We start from the raw sequence: 21,448 nt of genomic DNA on the forward strand, positions 1-21,448 counted from the left end.
TTAATGAGCCTGATTCTTAATAAATAAAATAATAATAAACTTAATAGATAATAGACTCAACTAGACTAATTCTTAATAAATAATAAACTTAACAGATCATAGGTTTAACTAGACTCATTCTAGACTTAACATTAATTTTCAAAACATGACTATTTTTAACAGGAGCACTCATGTTTGTGGGATTGTAATACATTGTCCTGTTTTCTCTTCTCCTGCAGCTGTTGCAGAGGAGTATTTCTTCACTCCTGAGGTTTTCTGCCAGTGAGGATGGGGTAAGTACAGGTGATTAGCATCCAAGGTAAACTGATTTGATCTCTGGAACATATGCAAGCCCCAAGAAGGCCCCCTGCCCTGCCAAGCACAGCAGCTGGAAGTCTTTTTACCTTAATATTAGTAAGAGCTCTGCCCTTCTAAGGATATGTTTATGCTAAATAATGTAGAAGCAAATTAAAAGGTTAATAAATCTAGAATGAAGCAAACAAAAAAAAATCCCATGGCTCCCAAGATGATCCTATATAAACAGGTAACAAAGGCTTCTTTAATGGCACCTTGAACTCTTTGGAAAAGAATATACTGTCCTTGTAAACACAGGGCAGCTAGGTGGCCCAGGGGATAGCAGGCTGGGCCTGGAGTCTCATCTTTGCAAATTCAAATCTGGCCTCAGACACTGGCTGTGTGACCCTGGGGCAGTCACTTAACCCCCTTGGCCTTCATTTCCTCCTCTATAAAAGGAGCCAGAGAAGGAAATGGCAAACCTCTCCAAGAAAACCCCAAAGCATTGGACATGCCTGAAAAATGACTCAACAACATCCTCTTAAACCATGAAATACACTTCTAAGCTTATTCCACTGATTTGGGTTGTGGCAACTAGCTGGAGCAATGGATAGAGTGCTAGACTTGGATTCGGGAAGACCAGAGTTCAAATCCTGCCTTAGACATTTCCTTACTACCTTCCCCAAACCCAACTTGAGCAAGTCACTTAACCTGTATCTCTCTCACTTTTTTTCTTCTGTAAAATTGGTATAAATATAACACCTCCCTTGTAGGATTATTGCAAGGATCCAGGGAAATAAATAACACTTGTAAAGTGCTTCACAAGCCTTAAAGTTCTGTCTATGTCAATGTCAACTAGCTGCAAAAGGCCATCCCCAAAGTTTTGTTTCCAAATATGTTTCAATCTCTTCTCAGCCTATTGGCTAAGGTCCCGTATAGTATCAAAGTCTGTTTCAGTGCCGGGAAGCCATTTAGAGGACTCTGACTGTGAGAGAAGCCAGGAGTCTCCAAAGGGGCCATGCCTTGGGGCCAAGCCTGGATCATGTGGCTCTGTAATGATTTTGTAATTTGTTTTATAATAGAGGGATGGTGCCATGTAGGATGCGCAGACAAAGTTAGTGAATTGTGTCAGATTTCTCTTGTAGAATGAACTCCCCGCACAAAGTCTCTACATAAATGAGCGTCTGTAAACTAGTGTTATTAAATACCTTCTCTTGGATAGAGAGGGTCGGCGGTGTAACAGTTAAAATTTAGGGGAGATGGGGAGACTGAGGCATCTGAAATTAGTTTCTCTCTGCAAGAAGTATTATATTTTTTAGAGGTTTATTAAAGGTTAAAGATGAAAGAATATACAAGTAAGAAACATGTGCCTAGGCCAGAGGCCTAGACAAAATAACCTCACATCATGTAAGAGATGAGCCTGCTCCAAAACAGAAGTCCAAAAAGAGCCAAGAGAGAGAGCCCTCAAAAGCCTTTGAATCAGCTTAAATACCTTCTCCATCTTGGCCCAGGTGAGATTACAAGGCATTCTGGGGAAGTGGAGCAAAGGCTCCTGGGGGTTGTAGTCCTATATTCGAGTCTATTTTTTACATTCCCCCGTATTATCATTTTTGGAAAAATTAATTTTTCCCCAAAAGGATCATAAAAACATAATAAACTTAAAAGATTACAATAGTGTGAGGATAAGAGAAAAAAGAATAAAACCAATAATTGCTGAACACATTGACAAAAAGCCGTTAGGGGGCAGTCCCCTTTGGCATAAAAGTATACATACAAATAAATGTTCAATCAGCCACATCCAAAGTTCAATTTTATGCAACTTGTGGTCTGGAGGCTTCTTCATGGTGGCTTCTCCAACAGTTCAGTTCTGGATTCAGAGAGGCAGCATCTTCTTTACCTAAAATTCTTCTCAATAGGAATTTAAACTTTGCAATTTAAATAATGATTTTTTTTTTTTACATTCCCCCATGTTGTGGGTGATTGAAAGACTCAGAATCAGTTAGGGATGCATGGCTGAGGTATGAGGTATATGAATCAATTGGCAAGAGATATTAAAAAGACATCAGAAAATCCAAAAGAAAAATTTCTGGATGAAAATATAGACTATCAAAGTCTTATGTGTAAAAATTCCAAGTAGAAGAAAAATAAATCTATAACAGGTCCTTCAATCAGGGCCCAATCAAAATGATCTAAGTAATGATGCATTTACCCAATCAGTGCCAGGACTACCGAAAGGCACCACACTATGAGAGGCAGAAAAGGGGACCAGATTATAGGAGCCAAGGTTTCGGGGATACTCGTCTGTGAGTATCTTCAGGGTGAGTGTGGATACAAGGAAAGCCTATGTCTTAACACATGTCAAACATAGTAACCTCGAGTCTTCACACTAGGTTCAAGACCTTTGTATTGGCCTAGAAGTGCATCAATCCATCCTGGATTGGCCTTTCTTTGGCTCTGTGCAATGGCTCTTGTGTGTATATCCTGTCCTGGAATCAGACATAATCATTAAGCAAAGTCCCATAATTTTTAAATAATTAGTGGCATCGTTTTTATAGTCACAAGCTTTTTAGGGCGTGCATTAGGCAAATGTATTTCAAACTATTAGCACTGAAAAGTCAAAAAGTTAAAGAAAATCTTAATGCTGGTGGCATGTGCTTCAAATATAAAAAGAAGAGAAAAATAAATTAAAAAACTGAAAAAGTATATTGCACATGCAAGAAAAATATAATAATAAAAGAGCTTTAAAGAAAATTCAAAAATATAGCTTATAATCATTGATACTCTGTGTCAGCTAAGAAAATATAAAATACAAGGCTTTCTCATCAAAAATGAGATCCATTTTCTCTTAATATCTGGCCATGATCACTGTGAGTAGAAGGCAAATGAATTGAACAAGGTTAACAATTTTTTCATCTTTAAAAATACAGTAGTACAAATACATAGTTACCAAAATCCCCGAAACTCTCAATAGCCCAATTAATTACAATAGCAAACAAACACACTTTCATATTTCACATAAGTTGCTGTATGACATTTTTAAAACCTATGAATTGATGGACATTTGTCACAATTTTTACAAACATAGCAATCCTTCAACCTTGGTATTTAAACATATTTTTTAAAACAAAGTAAAACTCATCTTGGGTTTAGAACATAATCAAGAAATCTATATATCATTCTGGTAGAAGTAAAATAGTGAGCTGAAGAGCATAAATAAAGGGGTGCTCCTTTTTCTTGGAGGCTTATTGGGATACAAATGCCCTGAGATTAACTGCCCAACTTCCATTCACATGTGGGAAGGTTGGGGTTTATAAAAGGTATTTCACTTCAGCTAATGGGCCTTACCTCGTGGTAGAGGCAGGCAAAAATAATCAGATTGTTAAAAAAAATTCCAAAAATCATATTTAAAAAACCCTTAAAATCAAATCATTTGAGGTATTTAGCACATTAAAATTCCAAAGGTTGTTAATACAATTATAACCAGTTCTGAAGTCCATCTATCCTCAGCAAAATAGAAAAAAGCTGTTTTTTCATATATGGGCTTATTCACAATAATATTTGTTCAACACAGTTATAGGGGGAAAACAACAGAATTTTAAAACTCAGTATATTCAAAATAAATTCAATCAACCTTCAGTTCACAGAATAATATTCAATCCAGTAATATATGAACTTAAAATCACAAAGTTATATCTTAAACAAAACACTGCAATAGAATACAGAGATTTTTTTTTATAAACCATTGGAGTCTGAAATGCCTTAGAATATAGCCTTTTTAGTCTCTTCAAAGTTCCTTGGGGTTTTTTTGTTTGTTTGTTTGTTCTTAATTATCCATTTAAATGTCTATTGTCCAAAGGTAGAGTAGTTAAGGCTAGGCTATGGGGTTCAAGGGATCCGTCCAGGGCCCCATAGCTGGGAAGCATCGGAGGCCAGATTTTAACTAGAGACCTCCCGTCTCTGGGCCTGGCTGGGCCTGGCTTCTAGTTCGCTGGGCCACCCATTTTCCCCTTCAAAGTTAGTTGAATCTTCTCCCTGACACGCAGGTGAAGTTAATGCTATTATCAGAACAGTCAAAAGGTATCCTTTTAAACCCACTGCTTTTTAGGTTTCTGTTTGAAAAGATCTGTTTCTTCTCTCTAGTTTCTCTTTTCTCTCTCCTCTGCTCTGATCTCCCTGTGGCCAATACTCCCATCCACGTGGAGGCTTAGCCTAAGGGAAAATTACCCGGTCTCCTTTCCCCCTCTCTCTCCCCTCTGCCCACGTGGCCAATACAGTTACCAGCTGGTCGCAATGAGTCCTCAGGGATCTGCTCCAAGGATCTGGGTGATGAGCCGTCTGGGGTCACGCTCGTGGGTCTGGGGCTGGGGTGATGAGCCGTCTGGGTTGGAGGCCAGATGGGTGAGAGACAGACGGCCAGGGTGGGTCGGGCTGGGACCAGGCACCAGGTGAGGACGATCGGGGCTGCAGGCTGCAGGCAGGAAGCGATGGGGCTGAGCCGGGTGGGGTGGGCGGCAAATGCAACAGGTCCGGAGCCTGTAGCAGCTTTGCTGGGTAAAAAAACCTTGGCCAGAGAGATATGGCTCAAAAAAAATTTTCTAGGTATTAGATATTAAAAGTTGAACTAAAGATCAGAAAAGAAATCAGAAGATTGAGATATTTCGTTTTCCCTAAGTGGTTACGCCAAACTGTAAAGATTAAAATTTAGGGGAGATGGGAGACTGAGGCAGGTAGAAATTAGTTTCTCTCTGCAAGGAGTATTATATTTTTTAGAGGTTTATTGAAGATTAAGGATTAAAGAAAATACAGGATAAGAGACACGTGTCCAGGCCATCGAGAGGCCTAGACACAACCTCACCTACATTACGAAAAAAAGCCACGTCTGCTCCAAAATGGAAGTCCAAAAAAGCGAGCCCTCAAAAGCTTTTGAATCAGCTTAAATACCTTCTCCATCTTGGCCCAGGTGAGATTACAAGGCATTCTGGGGAAGTGGAGCAAAGGCTCCTGGGGGTTGTAGTCCACCCAGCGGGCACCTGTGGCCGCAAGAAGCCGGAACACATGTGTGGCAGAGCCCGGGAAATCGACATGGCAGGCGGGCTGACCCGCGGAGGGCACCTGGCCATCCTCATCCTAGCCCATGAGGCAGGGGGTGTCCAGCCCTGGCCTGGGAGGGTTTCCCCAGGAGAAAGGGCGGATGAGAACAGTGTGCTCCTACGGCCACGAAGGAAGCCGAAGCAGGCCCTGGGGAGTGCTTAGGGTTTGGTTAGACATCAGAGAAACCTGTATCATCCGCTGCGTCCCAGGCCATCGCCGGCCGTCTTGACTTTTGTTTCGCCGCTGGACTTCAGAGACTGGAAGAGAGGCGATGACCCCCCGAGGCCGTCTCTCTCGAGTCCAATTCATGTGTGAGTCGGAAGACATCGCCAGTACCGCCATTTTGTTCCTCTTACAGGCTGAAAGGCAATAACGATTACGCCATTAAGTCCCTGTTCCGCACCAGGCACCGTGCATCAGGGATGGCAGACTCCGGTGGAAGCAGGGGCCCCTCGGCCTTAGAGAATGACTCCTGCAGGCCACACATTCACATAGAAAATCATAGCTGTTTCCATATTTCTTTTTTTTCATTAACAAACCTCCCATGAGGATCCGATAGGAAAGAACAGTTTTAATCCAGTTCAGGCTGAACGGTTGGACCAACACCTCTGCTCTAAGTATCCTTTATGGTCCAAAGACATTCATTTTGAAGACGACTAATGACCTCCGGAGCGATGCCTGGACTTGCTGGTGAGTTGTGGGAAGTCACGACCTGGCTCTCCCAAGGCACACGGAAGGCCTGTGGCAGACATGAGTCAGGACAACCAGTGATGGTCCCGGGCGTTGTGGCTGCCTCTGGGGTCTTCTGTGTCTGCTGGGAACCAATTGTTCTCCTCAGCCCATAGCCCCGGGGGAAGCCCTCACCTGCCTGGGGTAGACCCCCTCCCCGCGAATTACCCAGGGGTGACCCCTTGGAGCCACAGAGGAGAGTTGGGGAAAAGGCGGACACCAGAGGTGCACGGGCAGCCCTGAAAAAGGCTAACACCAGACATACCCTGAACACCAAAGGGACTTCCTCACAAAACATGGGAATCCCTAATGAATTGGAGGAGCTAATTATTTTTATAATATATATAGATTGTCAGGCTAGAGCCAGAAGGGACCCCAGACGCCATCTAGCTCCAGCACCCCGCATTTTACGGGTAAGGAACCCTGGGAAGAGCACTACTCCCTGTGTCATTAGATCTCTTCTAAATGAAGGATCAAAACTGTCTCTTTGGACTCGAAGTGATACTTAGAACAGAGGTGTTGGCACCTTGAACCACACGTGGCCCACAAGTTCAACCCAAATCTGATTAAAATGGGATTCCTCCCTACCTGATCTTAACATGTTATTTTAATTTTTTAAAAAAAGTTAAGTAACTTGCCTAAGGTCATTAAATAGTCACTGAAGCAGGATTTATTTATAGTTTTCCGCATATTCTGTTTATTATTTATATATCATTTTTATATATACATATATGTCCCTCCAGAGAGCATAAGCTCCTCGAAGGCAGAACTACTGATTTTGAGTTTGGCACAGGGGATACTCTGTGCCAAGCGTGAACCACTTTGGTGACCAGGACCCTGACAGAATATTTGTAAAGATTATAGATAGTCCGGGGGGAAGGCAGAACATGTCATGACTTTTTAGGCCATCAAATGTGTTTTTAGAATTCTAGGGCGGTGGCCCCAGCCATTATCCAAATTACCTGCCAGAATTCTAGGTTGCATTGACTAATGGGGTGTCTCTTCTGTGAGGTTTAGAGACAGCCCCACTGGAGAGACTCGGCCTTCAGGTTCCGTTGTCTGCTATGTTGACTGTTTCCCTTCTTCTCTAAAATTGGTGCTTCCCAGTTTTATTGTATCAACAACATCAGAATTTGACCCACTCTCCCCAATCTCGATGTGATCTCCTGATCCTATCCACTAGTGACTATCAACCAGGACTGATAATACTTTAGAGTGAAGAAATATTTTATCTAAGGTGTCAAGTGTTTGCTGTTAGGAGTTATTCTGGACACACTAAAGGACAGGCAGAATTACCATCCTCCTCAAAAACAGGGAATTCCTGAACTCTCACTCCCCTGGGCACTGACTGCTGGCTCCAACTTAGTTTGGGGTTTGTACACAGTGAATTCTTTCCTGTCCCGATGTTGGATGTGTGTATCAAGAATGTACTCGGTTGCTTGGCTGGTTGCTTGTGAGTGTATTGGTCGATTTGGCCGTGGGGACTCAGCAAGCATCAGCTGGCTGGACCATACAGAAACTGACGTTGTATAAATACATTTGCTGTACCAGAACATAGAGAGTGTGCACATTTTCCTTTTGTTTTTAGTTTCCATATTGTTTTTTGCTCATTTGTTTTTGCATTAAGTAGGAAATTGGAGGCCATTTATGAAGGGACAAGAGAAAAATGATAGAGAACAATCGCTTACTGTGCAAGATTGATTGGCTGTAGTTTAAAAAGAAGAAGAAGGATGAAGGATGGTACATTAGGTTCTCAGGGATGTATCCCCTGTAGGAAAACGTGAGGAATAGAAAGCTCAAGGTCACTCATCCATCCTTTTCCTTGAGAAGTTAGGTAGACTGGAACAAAAGCTGCGCCCTTCCTACATGCTTTCCTTCTGGGGCTGAAACCCAGAGGACGGGAGGATGAATTGGCAGCAGTTCCTTCCCAACCACCGGGTTCCCTCCCAGTGGCAGGGCTGTCCCTCCTCCCAACTATTTTACAGTAAAGGGCAGGGGCAGGGGCTTTTCCATGTTATCTGTAGGCCCAGCGCAGTGCCCTTCAAGTAGTCGTTAACAAGTATCTATTGAATTGATTGACCTGAATTTCTAATTTTCCTTAACCCCAGATGTCCTGACATTTTCTGAAACAGAAACGAAGAGACCCCCAGAGAGGGGACTCTTGCCTCAGAACTGGCTCTGGAATGACGCTGAATCGGTGACATCCATTTCTAGTCTGATTCCCCCCAGCAGACACTTGTTAGGGCCAACATGTGAAGTTGTTTACAAAAGGAGGGCCTGTGCCTTTCCTGGACCTCCCCACCGGGTGCAGAGTACATGTCAGGGGTCTTTGCGGGCGGCATGGAGGCCTCTAGTGAAGGAGGAGGGTGACATTCCATCTCCCCCAAAACCTTAAGAATAGTTTCACTCCTGTGACCGCCACAACAATATGTATGTGTGTTCGGTCAATGGGTCATCGTGTTAAATGTTATGCCTTTTACTATCTCGTATCTGAGTCACCGGGCCAGAGTCTGAATTGGCTAAAAGCTGGACATGTCAGTGCTCAGCTGTGCTATTAGAGAGTGGTTTTTAGCCTTGACTTTTTGCAATGGAAGAACAAACCCACCAAGCCAACAACATCTAGAGAGCACTAGCCATGGACCAGACAGTGTGCCCCAATTTTACTTTACAATTACTCTCTCATTTGATGTTCACAACAACCCTGGGAGGTAGGGGCCATTTTCTTTAACAGATGAGGAAACTAAGGCCAACATCGGTTAAATGACTGGTGTAGGGTCACACAGCTAGGCAATGAAGCTGGATTTGAGATGGAGCCTTCTGGATTCTCTAGGTTTGTGTGCCGTAGCCCTAACGATGGGGCAGTGGACTTTCCCGGGCCCACAGCCCCCACCAATAAGGGAATTGTATTAAATGACTTCTCAGGTCTCTTCAGATTTTAAACCTTGGACCCTAGGGTCATACCAGTGAACTCAGGCCATTCTCCAAAACCGGAGACGCCCAGGCTGGATGCCTAGTGCAGACGGTGTCTGTCCTCGGGAGGCTTAGTCAGGGCTCTTCATTTCTCCCTGTCTCCATCTGATCCAGATTTGCCTTCCTCAGAGGAGGCCTGACGGTCAGCCACCGGGCGTTTGCATAGCCCCTCGGTCCTCACATCACCCTGTGAGGCAGGTCCTTGTTTTATGGGACCCTGATGCGGCGTGTGCACATCCCAGGAACAAAGTAAGTCACCGAAGGTCTGACTCGCCGCCTCTACGGGACTCACCCTGGTTTGCAGTTTAATTGGGTGCAGATTTTCAGAGCCCCCTCAGGGGACCCGTCGGATGGAGTGCTGGCCCTGGAGTTGGGAAGACCCGGGTTTAAATCCAGGCTCAGACAATTACGAGCTGGGTAACCCTGGGCACGACCCTCCACCTCTCCTTGCCTCGGCTTCCTCATCTATAAAATGGGGATACTGATAGCACCTCAGTTCCAGGGTGGTTGTGGGGAGCAAATGAGACCCTTGTAAGATCTTCCTGCAGTACCTGACCCGTAGGAAAGGCTACTTAAATGTTGTCTATTATCACTATCATTATTATTATTCTAGTAAAGCACAGCCACATGCAGCAGATATTCATATCCTTCCTTCATCGGAGGGGAGATTAAATCATAGATGACTGTCACTTAAAGAATGATTAGGATTAAAATTCTCCGGAGATTGTATATTGGTTTATAATTCTTTATTAGATAGTGAAAGAGGGTTAGAGAGAAAAAAGGCACCTAATCACACAGCCAGTCACACAGCGTCTCCCTGTGTTCCTCAGGCCAGGAAAGAGCCCCCAAACTTCCTTGAGCCCTAATTTATAGCCCAGTGACGTCCCTTTTTCTGGAGACCTGACGTCTGTCAGGGTCAGAAGCCACCGGTTGCCAGTATCCTCACATCTAACTCCCACATTTTACAGATACAGAAACTGAGGCCCAGAGGGTGAAATTGACTCCAAGTCAAGGTGGGACCCAGATCTGCTTCTTCAGGCCTCCTCCTCCTCCTGGAGCTTTCAGGCTTGGGCCTCTTTACAGATGTCCCCCTCCTTTACCCTCACCACCATCTAAGTAGCCTGCCTGCGGTCCCAGGTCCCAGCCTTCCCCTCCCCGGTGTTTGAGACGGGACTTGAACTCACACCCAGCCTGGAGTTGTCCTCTTTTGGTGTCAAACCCCAATGGAAATGCATTCCTGAGCTGTGCATAAGCCCCCTCCACGCTGTCTGTGGAGTCTTCTGGGCAAAGACGCTGCACTGCCATTTCTTTTTCTAGTGGGGTATGTGGCTCTCCGAGTCCCCCACTAGTGTCTGAGGCCAGATTTGAACTCGGCTCTTCCGGTCTCCAGGCCCAGCGCTTTACCGGATGAACCCCCTAGCTGTCACTGACTTAGAATGACACCGAGGTGGCCGGTCTCAGTTGTCTTTTCATTATTCGGTTCACTCTTTCCCGGGTACATTTTAATGTGGTTCCACTGGTGCCGAGGCGTGTTGGGAGCGCAGGCCCTGGAGAGGCGCTGCCAGAGCAGCCATTCCACTGGTGTCCAGCGGCGGCCAGTCAGTGGCCAAACACTTTCATGTTCTTGGCACTCGGGCTGCCCCTGGACGCTGCCCTCTCCTTCCTGCGGCCCGACAGGAGTTGGGACAGGGCGCGCTCCGTCTGAAAGTGGCGCTAGACCCAGGCTCCCCTGAGCACAGGGCCTGGCCTTGGGGGTGGGGGGGAGCAGAAGAAGGTGGCGGGAAGATCGGGCCATCGGGGCTGCTTCCTCTGCGCCATGCAGGGAGAGCACAAGCCGCGGGCCTCCTGGATCCAGAGCCCTCTCCCGCCAAAACACTCCCCTATGGCCCTGGGTTTCTTACTCTGCAAAATGAGCAGCAGCCTGCCATCAACAGATGGCAGCTACATCCGGGTCAGCCGCCAGCAGCGGCATTGAGAGCCTCCATAAAGTGCTGCTCCCTTTTCCAGCCTTCCCAGCCTTGGCACACACGCATGCTCAGTGTGTCTCCGTGGCCTCCCTTGTGTCTTTCGGTGGGAGTCTCATGTCTCTGCTCTTTAATCTTCTTTGGCTTTCCCTGATGCCGGCGATGCTGTCTCTCCTCCACTCTGACTGCTGGCCCCCGGGGCTTCCTTCAGGTCCCAGCTAAAACCCCTCCTTCTCCAGGAAGGCCACCGGTCCTAATCCCGCTTCATCCCCAGCCTCCCCGCGAAACCCTTCCATTGTGTCTCCTTGCGCTTTGTCTTTCCCGGCTCCCGGGGCGGGGGCTGTCTTTTTTGCCTTTCTTTGTCCCCGGGTGTCTTAGCCACGCAGAGTCGGTGCTGAAGAAATACTTACGAGCGGCCGCCCAGGAGAGCAGGCCCAGACGGTGGCTGGGAAGATTTAGAAAGATGCTCCCTGAGAACTCGGAGGAAGCTTCCCCCCAAATAAGAGGAAACGTTCAGCCCCAGCTACCAGAACCGCGCTTCAGCCTTAGACAGATGAGCCCGTCGGGCTGCTTCACACCACTGTGTGGAAAGCACTGCCGGGCAAGCGGTCTCATTCGGAGTTATTGACATCTATCTGAATATAAGTAAAGATAATATGAATATCATAATATAAAATCAATATAAACATATTTAATTAAAAAGCAACATTTGCTATCTACAAATAATAGTCTATAATTATTATAGATAAATATAAATTTCATATATTGTTATATGGCATATAATAATTTATATTTTATTTATATATATATATAAAAGCCCTAATTGCTTAGCCACTTGATTCTAAGACAGACAGTAAAGATTTAAAATAAATATATATAATATTTAAATATACATTTTAAATGCATATATATAAACTCATATATACATATTTATATGTGTGTTTTTATGTACTTCTATATTTTCATATTTCATGTTTAAACCATTATATATATATATATATATATGTATGTAATTTTTGAACCCTTACCTTCTGTCTCAGCATCAGGAGCAGAAAGGGCTAAGCAGTTGGGGTTAGGTGACTTGCCCAAGGTCACCCGGCCAGATTTAAACGCAGGTCCTCCCAACTCAAGGCCCGGCTTGCTATCCACAGAGCCACCTTGCTGCCCTACGGTATTTTTTGAAAAATATTTTGATGACTGTATTTCAATAGAATTAATTTCCTTTGTAATTCCGTGAGTTTTATTTTATGAACTTAGACTATTCTGTAAAGCGCTCTACCCCCTTTTCCTGATTGCCAAGGAGCTCGTGACCCAGGAAAGATTAAGGACCCAGCTTTGGGGATACAAAAAAGGTGAAGGCCTCGGCCCCTGCCTTACCAACCTCCTAGAAGGTCTAGCTGGGGAGATGGGAAGCGTCTGCCTGAAAAGATGACGCTTCCCCCCAGAGTGTAGTCCAAATAAATAAGAGCTGAGGAAGGACGCGATCAGGGAACTCAGAAATGGCTTACAGAAGGAGTTTTTTTGCCTTAAAAAAGAGGGAGAACCTCAGAGAAAGGAGAGGATCCTCTCCAGAGGGATGGTCAGGCTCAGGCCTGCCCCGTTTGTTTGGTGCCTCGCTTGGTTCTGGGGGTTCTGAGGAGCCAAATGGCAGATAAAGCTGGAGAGGGAAGTGGAGGCTCGATTTGCAGAGGGCAGCCTAGATTCCCCCTGCCACCAGCCCTCCACTATGGGCCTTCCCTGCCATTTTGCTAAATTTTTTTCAAATCCTACCTTCCCTCTTAGAATCAATACTACATATTGGGCTGAGCCATGGGGGTGAAGTGACTTGCCCAGGGTCACACAGCTAGGAAGTGGCCGAGGTCAAATTTGAACCCAGAACCTTCTATCTCTAGACCAGGCTCTCCATCCATGGAGCCACCCAGCTGCCCCCATTTGGTCAAAGTTTTGCAAGAAGGAAATCTATTTAAGCAGGGATAACATAGGAATTCCCTTTGCTTGACTATGCCTGTTTATGACAAAGATATTTTTCTAAAGTAGAGGTGGGAAGATTGATTTTTTGTTTACTAAAAAAATACAATTTAATCTTAAAAAATAAGCATTTTTTTCCCAATCACCTCCTCATAGGTCTTCCTGGCTCCACCGTCTCTTTCCAGGATGGCCCTTTATAGTGTGAGCCGTCCTCTTCCCTGCCCCGTGCCCTGGGGAGGCCCCCTGAACCCCTCCTCAGTGCCAGCCCCAGGAGCTCCCCCAGCACTTCATTCTCCTTTCTCCTAGCCTTAGATGGGGCTGGATAGGCCGTCTCCCTCCTGAGGGCCATGGCAAAGGGAGGAGAACATTTCCGTGGCGCCCGTTGTGTGCCAGGCATTGTGCTGAGCATGATCTCCCCGGAGCCTCGGGAGGCCACTGGGAAAGAGGCACATTGTAGAGTGGAAACAGAGGTCAGGCCACTTGCCCAGGGTCACACAGCTTCTGAGAGGCCTGATTTGAACTCAGATCTCCCCAACACCAAGCCTAGAGCACCTTGTTCCACCAGCTGTCCCCAAGGACAGAGACCCCATTGTCTTACTTTTATTTATTATTTTAAACCCTTCCTGTCTGTCTTAGATACCGTAAGGGGAAGGCAGTGGGGGTTAAGAGACTTCCCTAAGAGGGTAGCTGGGTGGCTCCATGGATGGAGAGCCAGGCCTGGAGACAGGAGGTCCTGGGTTCAAATCTGGCCTCAGACACTTCCCAGCTGTGTGACCCTGGGCAAGTCACTTCACCCCCATTGCCTAGCCCTTACCACTCTTCTGCCTTGGAACTAATATATAATATTGATTCTAAGATGAAAGATGAGGATTTAAATAAATAAATATTTTATAAAAAGAGACTTCCCCAGGGTCACATTTAAGGAAGTGTCTGAGGTCATATTTGAACCCAGGTCCCCCTCCCCTCCCAGGCATGGCATTCCATCCCGCAGCTGCCCCAGCATCTCTCTCATGCCCAGCAGGTTCTTCACATGGTAATAATTTAATAAATTCATTTCAGCAAATATTGATCGAGGACTTACTTGTTGGCCGGCCCTGGAGATAGATAAAAACACATTGTTTCTGCCCTCAGGGAGCTTCCCTTCTATTAAAGAAACAGGAGGTGCCTCTCTCAGCAAATATAAATTAGATAAGTAATCTCCTCGGAAGGGAGCGGCCAGAGGGAATCAGGAGAGGCTTCCTGTAGGAGGTGGCCCTGGAGGAGCCCGGCACACACACAGATGAGAGACAAGGTCATTTAGGAAGAACAAAGGAAGGGCGGCCCCATGGAACAGTGGATGGAGTGCTGGCCTCCGAAGCTAGGTGGCCATAGGCAAGTCGATTCACCCTGTCTGCCTCAGTTTCCTCAAATGTCAAATGAACGGGAGATGGAAATGGCCAACCCCTCAGGCATCTTTCCCAAGAAAGCCCCAAATGGGAGCCAAGGAAGCGTTACCGAAAAGTGACTGAATGACCACCCCAAAGCAGGAAGGAATCCCTCGAGAGAGCCCCATCGGGAAGGGCTTGAAATACCAGACAGCAACATTTTGCTTTTGCCCTCCCGCAGCGGAGAACCGCTCCAACCGCTTCTGTTCTGCTCTGCGCAGAATTGGGCTGAGCAAGGGCCAGGAGGAGGAGACGAGGGGAGGCCTCACCTTGTGCCTGTCCCCTGCCTGCGCCTCGAGGGCCGCCTCCCTTCTCCACTTCACGAAGGAGACAACGGCCCGTCCCCATCCGGGCCTCTGGAGAGGCTTCCCCCGAGGGCAGCCGCGGCCTCCTAGCCTCCCTTCTGGAAGGCCCTCATGTACTAGTATTCCTGTTTCTGTTACTCCGTGTCATTAGGGATGAATTCCGGACTGGGAGAGCCCCAGCCAGAGCAGCGGGAGACCGAGCGCCCCCCAGGAAGTGCTCCGCCCTGTTGCTTTTCTTTTTTCACTTTCCTTTCTTCCTTTTGTTTAAGCCTCCCCTTCCCTTTGAGTAACCCTTCTAAGACCAGCGCTGCCCCCCAGCACTGGGGGTGAAGTGAGTGCCCAGGGTCATAGCGAGCCTCCCAGGCCTGGCCTTCTCTCTAAGGGGAGGCCGCCGGGCTCTGAGACCAGCTCTGGGCCTCCCCTGCCCCTCCGCGTGGGCCTCTGATTCAGTTTGGAGGAAAGCTTCTGCCTCCTGCGCGGAGCCGCCTGAAGGCAGGCACTTTTCTTCTGGAAATGCCGTCAGATAGTCATAAATGCTCATTGTTGAAAGGATGAACCAATAACTGCCACAAAAGTTGGAGGAGCAGAAGAGGGGCAGCCTCTAGCAAAGGAGCCCCGAAGCAGTGGTAGCAATCTGGGGAAACGGAGGCATTTCACCGGGAAGAACTGTTAGGGGAAGGCAGGCTCCGAAGGGGGGGGGGGGGCGGCTGCCTCTCGGACAGTCCGGAGAATGGGCCCCATCCATGCCTAAGGCCCGGGTCTATTTTTATAGTATTTTCTGTGGTTTCTCAAGTTAGGGCAATGTGCAATTAATAGAACCAAAAAGAGAGTGTTTTTCCTTATCTTTTTAAAAAATGGTTTTGTGTGCGTTTGTATGTTCTGAGTGTTTTTAACCATTACCTTCTGCCTTAGAACCAATGCTGTGTAGGGTGTGTGTGCGTTTGGGGTTTGGTTTTTTTAACTCTTACCTTCCATTTTAGAATCAATATTGAATATTGAAGGCAGAAGAGTGGTCAGGGCTAGGCAATGAGGGTGAAGTGACTTGCCCAGAGTCATCCAGCCAGGAAGCATCTGAGGCCAGATTTGAACCCAGGATTCCATCTCTAGGCCTGGCTCTCCATCCATGGAGCCACCCAGCTGCCCCCCCCCCCCATTTTTTAAATGTTTATATGATTTTTAAAATCTTAAAAAAATGTGTTGTAAGTTCATTCAGAGCAGGGGGTCTAGTCGGGAAGCTGGCCCTGGCAAGTCACCACTCTGTTTGTGTCTGATCCCTGGTTCTCCCGTGCAGGGTAGTTTCAAGGCCCAAGTGCAGACACCAGGTGCTCTATGCGTGCTCATTGTCTTCCCCAGGGACTAGATCCCTTCCTCATGAGTCCATTTTTCCGGCCCGCGTTGTTAGTGCCGTTTGAGTGGCAGAGGGTTAAGCTCTTCCTTCTTTGGAGAGCATGTGGGGCCTAATCCTCTTACGGCTTCTGTCCCCACAGACTTACGAGGCGAAGAGCGTGCTGGGCCAGCCGGTGGGGCGCTTAGCGTGTTTGGTCCGGGCCTTCACCGGCCGCCCCACCAGCTGCGTGGCACTGGAGGAAATTGAACTTCTCCGCGCTGGAAGAAACTGAGAGGACCATCGCCTTGTCGCCGCCAATGAACTTTGCAGGGTCCTCACGGACGAGTTTGTGGTTCCTCTTTAGCGAAGGACCAAGATTGATGGGCCTTCCAGAGGGAGCCCTCTGGGACCAGGTTAGAAAAGTGGGTGCTAGCCACAAAAATACATTGCCCACACCGCGGCCCTGTGCGGCCATGTCTGCAGTGGAAGCACTCCGGCCTCTGAATGGACTTTGGCCGGCGCGTCAGCCTCCTGGGGACGTTGCAGGAGGCCCCGGCGGGCAGGGCTGTGCTGAGCTCTAAGGAGGGTCCCGCCGGGCTGCCCGGAGCAGTATCTCCCCGACAAGCACACACTTCCACCCCAACAAGGAGCCAAAGTCCAGGCACTGTTCTTTGTGGCCAGGCCCCCCACCCGGTGGCAAAGGTGAAGCTTGGGTGGAAGGGAGATAGCTAACCAGGCTGCAATCCCAGATCTACTGTATTATAATACAAGTGTAGATAAGACCTTTACGGCCCCATCGGGCCCTGAAATAGGGGCCCAGAGCTAAGATGGAAATAGCTGTGGGCCACATTCTAGGTTTCCCCTCCACCTGAAGGCAAGATAAGAATAAGGTTATCTGGCTCTTTTGTGAGGCCATGAACTCATTCTTTGCCCTCTCCCAAGGGGGGTAGAGCGGCCACCGAAACCTCCCCGAAACCTCCCCGGACTTAGTTTAGAATATTTAACGATTTTGCCTGGGGAAGTCAATGGAAGGGGCCAGGGCGGCCTAGAGAAAAGGTAGGATCATCCCCCCCAGCCCCCTGGCCCTCCTTCTTTACAGGAACTGCTAGCTGGGCTCTCTTCCCTTAGGCCCGGGCCTGAGCCGGGCAGGAGGGGGGGGGGGGGCAGGTTTTCTGCCAAAGAGCACCAGACACCAGAAAATGCTTTGAATCCCCTGAAGGGTTTGCTTCTAAAATCAATTTGCCCTTGTTTCAGGAAACCCGCAGAAAAATCCAGCCATCATTAAACACTCATCCTGGCCACTAACCTGCCCCCCCCCCAGTGTGGGGACCTCGAAGGAGGGGGCCAAATCCCCTTATTCGATTCTCACCTCCATTCTAAGCCCTCGACTTTGCTTTAAACATACCAAGCCTGTTGCGTGGCCAGGAACCCCCTCCTCAAAGGCCCAGGAACAAGAGCTTGGTTTATCTAAACCGAGAAGTTAGGAATCCCCTCAGACCAGGTCCAGGAACTGGGGGGTGGGGGTGGGATTTCAGGATAAAGCTAGTTCCGGATTAGGTCGCCGCCCAGCCGAGTAGTTTCCCCAGGTATGTTTGAAAATATAGATTCCAGGGCATATTGAAATATAAATTTAGGGGGACACACGGGGTTTTTTGGGGCAAATAATCCAAATGAATAGTTCCCCAATATTCAAGTTGTGATGGGTTCGGAAGTGCCAACGCTGTAGCCCCCCCTTTGCCAATACAGACACGTTCCACCACCCGGGCGAGGGGAGTTGGAGCTCCGAGTGTTCTGGGGCTGACGCACCGGGAGTGAACTTTTACACCACGGAATCACGTGAGCTACCTGCATGTCGGAGCAAGCAAGTTTCTCCGGAGTATGTCCCAGCCTCTCCCTGCTACTGCCAGAGGTGTGGGTCCACCTGTGGCCTTTCCCTACCAGGTCACTGTGAATACAAGAAGCACGAGTGATTTAAAATGCTTTTTTTTATTCTTAGAAATACTGTAAAAATTAATATAAAAAGTTGAGCATGCTCAGGCTTTTCCTCTTATCTACAATACAAAGGTTGGGTTGTTGGGTGTTTTTTTTTTAACCATTTTCTTTTTTACAAATGTACCATAGCTGCATCAACGGGAGTAAGATGTAGAAAAACAAACAGACAGACAAAAGCTACCATTACAAAAATAATTTAAGGAAAACATTTTATAGCTTCTCTTGCAGTTTTGGTTTCGAGTTTATCCAGAGTGTAGCTTCGTCCAGCTACCGCGTTCAAAAGAAACAAAACCAGCAACAATTTCACGTTTCTTGCTGCATGCCACAGAACAGGCTGTGAAAACACGTAGGTACTTTCTGCTACAAGGTGATCTTTGGAGTCTCTGAGGTATTGATAGTTTCACTAATCGTCTCTGTCCCTCTTCCCACCCGCTCCTTTATCCCGCGCCGCCCCCCAACCCCGGCCCCGTTCCCCGTCCCCCTCGACAGCTCCCGACACCCCCGCTTGGCTCCCAGTTACCGACAGTCAATGCCCGAGGAGGCTGTGCCGGCCTGAAGAAAGGAAGAACTGGGCAGCTGTTTGAAAAACTGTCTCAGGCTCGTTAAGTCCCTGGTCAGCTGCTCGATCTTCTTGTGCAGCTTCTCGTTCTCAGAAGAGAGCTCCACCAGCTTCTGCTGCATCTCCTGGTTGCGCTTCTTGGCCTTGTCCCGGCTCTTGCGCACAGCGATGTTGTTGCGCTCCCGCCGCTGCCGGTACTCGGGACTGAACCGGTCCAGAGACTTCTTGCCGCCGCTTCCGCCGCCCTTCTCCTTGCTTAGATGTGGCGGCTGCGGCGCCGGCGCCGAGGGGGAGCGACCGCTGGAACAGCTGGAACTGGAACTACAGCCCGAAGGCTCCGGGGAGGTGGGCGGGGTGGGCTGTCCGGCAGTCGACAGGTTCATGATGGTCTGCGCGCAGGTGGCGATCTGCGAGGGCAGCAAGGACGACGACATGTCGCTGTCGCTCCAGTCGGGCTCTTGCTTCAGAGCCCCCGGCGGGGAAGCGCTGGTGCCAGCGCCCAAGAGGCTGGCCATGGCGCTGGCGAAGTCCTTATGCGCCTGGGGGTGGGGGTGCGCGGGGTGCCCGGGCAGGTACTCGTAGTCCCCTGCGCTGGCGTGGCTGGCCCCGCCGCCTCCCGCGCCACCCCCGCGGTCGGGTTTTTGATTGCTGTTGAAGAGGTCGGCGAAGAGTTCGTCGTGGCACAGCTCCAGGTTGGGCACGGAGGACATGGAGTCGATGTAGGAGCTGAAGTCGATGGCACTCTCGTCGTCGTACATGGCCGGGGCAGCCGCGCTCAGCTCCGCCAGGTTAGCGCCGCCCCCGCCGCCACCGCCTCCCGCTCCTCCTCCTCCCCCGCCGCCGCCGCCGCTGCCCCCGTGCTCCTCGCTGCCGCTCTGGGGGCCCCGGCCGGGCTTGCAGGAGGATCCCAGACCCCCAGGACCGCCGCCGCCACCGCCCTTATTGGTCTCGTAGAAGTTGGCCGGCTCCATAGACCAGTTTCTGTAGCATGCCGGGCTGTCGAGGCTGTAGAGCGCGGTGCTCATGGAGCCGGGCGGGCACCTGCAGGCAAGGGCCGAGCCCTGGGCTGCGCGCGCCTGCAGGACGGAAGCCCGCACCTGGGGCAGCGAGAGTGCTGGGCTAGGACAGGCACCCAGGGCCGGCACGAGCTGGGAACTGGGACACTGGTGCTGCTCGCTGGCTCTGGGACTCCCTCGCTCACTCTCTCATACTCCTCTGCTTCCTTGGCTTTTCCCCCCAGCTTCCCACGGCCCAGATGCTTGTCAGACTCTCACCGGGTCGGTGCAGCCCAAACCGGTCCCTTTTCTACCCCTGGGGCTGTGACGTGAAGGCCCCGCCCCCGGGTCGGCGCCCGGTGTTATCCGAACCCTGGGAGAGCTGGTGCGGGGGCGGGCGAGCGGGAAGGGGAGGGATCGGCAGGGACGGGCTGCCCCAGCCCCCTCCGGCTCCGAGCTGGGCCGGTCGCCCGAGGGGGGTGCCCAGGACGGCCGGGGAAGCGAACGCCTTCAGAGCTGGATGTGGGGCTGCGGGCGCCAGCCCACCTCTGAGCTGTGCGGGCCACGTGGGAACCGGGAGCCGGGAGCCGAGAAGGCTGGAGCTGCGCGCTCTTCCTCCTACCTCTGGTCCTCCCTCCTTCCCGCCTCCCCCACCCCCTGCGGGATACGGCCCGGGCCCGGCTGCTGGGAAGGACCCTCCCTCTGCCAGTTTTTCAACGTGCAGGACTTGGTGTTCTCATCCCCTCCTTCCTGTTTATGGGTCTTTGAACCACCTCATTCCTCAGGTGAAAGGAGGGGAAGCCAAACCACTGGAATGGTCCGAGGGCCGGGTGCTCCCTCCTCCTGGGGGAGCAAGGTCACTGGGCCATTTAGATAAGGGGGGCGGAGGAGGCAGTGATGGCCATATCCCCACTTGATCCCTCCCCGGAGGCAAGGACTAGAGAATGAAGTGACAGGCGGCCCCCGGGAACCCGCTCACGTCCCCCGGGGGGGGGGGGTGAGAGCGAGTGCGCTGGCACAAACTCATTCGCTGCTTAATGAGGTTTAAATGCAGGCAAATATCTCTACGGTGCATGAGGTTACAAAGGCACAGATAACGAAATAGTCTCTTGAGGCAAGAAGCTGAGTTTTGTTATTTGTGTATCTATGCATGTAGCATTTGACCCACCAGCCAGCATCGCCTCTTGACCCGAACTAAAGGCTTGGTGCAATTCAGACTGGGCACACGCTTGCTGCAGGCCCCCGCCTCTCTCCTTGGCACCCCCCTCCCCTCCCCCAGCCCCAGTGAGGAAGGGAAGCTGTTAATATTTTTCAGTCCCAGCGGCATCGCCGTGGCCGATCACGTTTCCAGAATCATGCAGACCCTGCTGGAGTCTGAATTCCCTGGCCAGAATGTGTTTACATTTGTAAACAGTCTCTTCACATCCGGTCTCCTGTTTTATTCCGCAGCTGGAGCGCAGCAGCCCTTTGACAAGCCAGCCATCAACATCGATTTCAGAGAAACTTATCCCAACCGCACCCCTCCCTTAACCGAGCTTCCGTCTAAGTGACCGGCTCAGGTTGGAATCAGTATCCACCGAGGGGAGGAAACTGGTCAAGTCCAAGAGTCACACCCACTACTGGTTAATTTTCGGGGGGTGAGGTGGGGGAGGGGAGGATACGATGGCGGAGGCTTCTGTGACACATACACACACTCCTGTCAGCTAGACAACAGCAGCAGCCGCCCCTCTTTGTCAGCCAGCTGGGAAAGAATAGACAGATGTCATGGCAGGGGGAGGTGGGGGAGGGAAGCTCCTTAAGGTTCAGCCAAGATGTTTGCAGATAGTGAGATGAGCCGGGGCCGCTCCGAGG

At 49.5% G+C, this 21,448-nt stretch overlaps 2 protein-coding genes across 3 annotated transcripts in view; one reads left to right on the plus strand and one right to left on the minus strand.

Moving 5' to 3' along the window:
- Window positions 1-18,210, plus strand: part of SPIDR (scaffold protein involved in DNA repair) — a 627,114-nt gene extending 608,904 nt beyond the window's left edge. For both annotated transcript variants that reach the window (XM_016431530.2, XM_056823886.1), the window contains 2 exons: window positions 219-272; window positions 16,212-18,210. In XM_016431530.2, the coding sequence (XP_016287016.2) occupies window positions 219-272; window positions 16,212-16,343 (186 nt within the window). In that variant the 3' untranslated portion in view covers window positions 16,344-18,210. The remainder of the gene's footprint in view (window positions 1-218; window positions 273-16,211) is intronic.
- On the minus strand, window positions 18,019-20,531 carry CEBPD (CCAAT enhancer binding protein delta). Its single transcript, XM_007487152.3, has one exon. The coding sequence runs from the start codon at window positions 19,625-19,627 to the stop codon at window positions 18,560-18,562; it is 1,068 nt and encodes a 355-aa protein (XP_007487214.1). The 5' UTR covers window positions 19,628-20,531; the 3' UTR covers window positions 18,019-18,559.
- Between the last annotated feature and the right edge of the window lie 917 nt (window positions 20,532-21,448).

Source organism: Monodelphis domestica, chromosome 3 (assembly GCF_027887165.1).
Source record: "Monodelphis domestica isolate mMonDom1 chromosome 3, mMonDom1.pri, whole genome shotgun sequence".
Taxonomy (NCBI): domain Eukaryota; kingdom Metazoa; phylum Chordata; class Mammalia; order Didelphimorphia; family Didelphidae; genus Monodelphis; species Monodelphis domestica.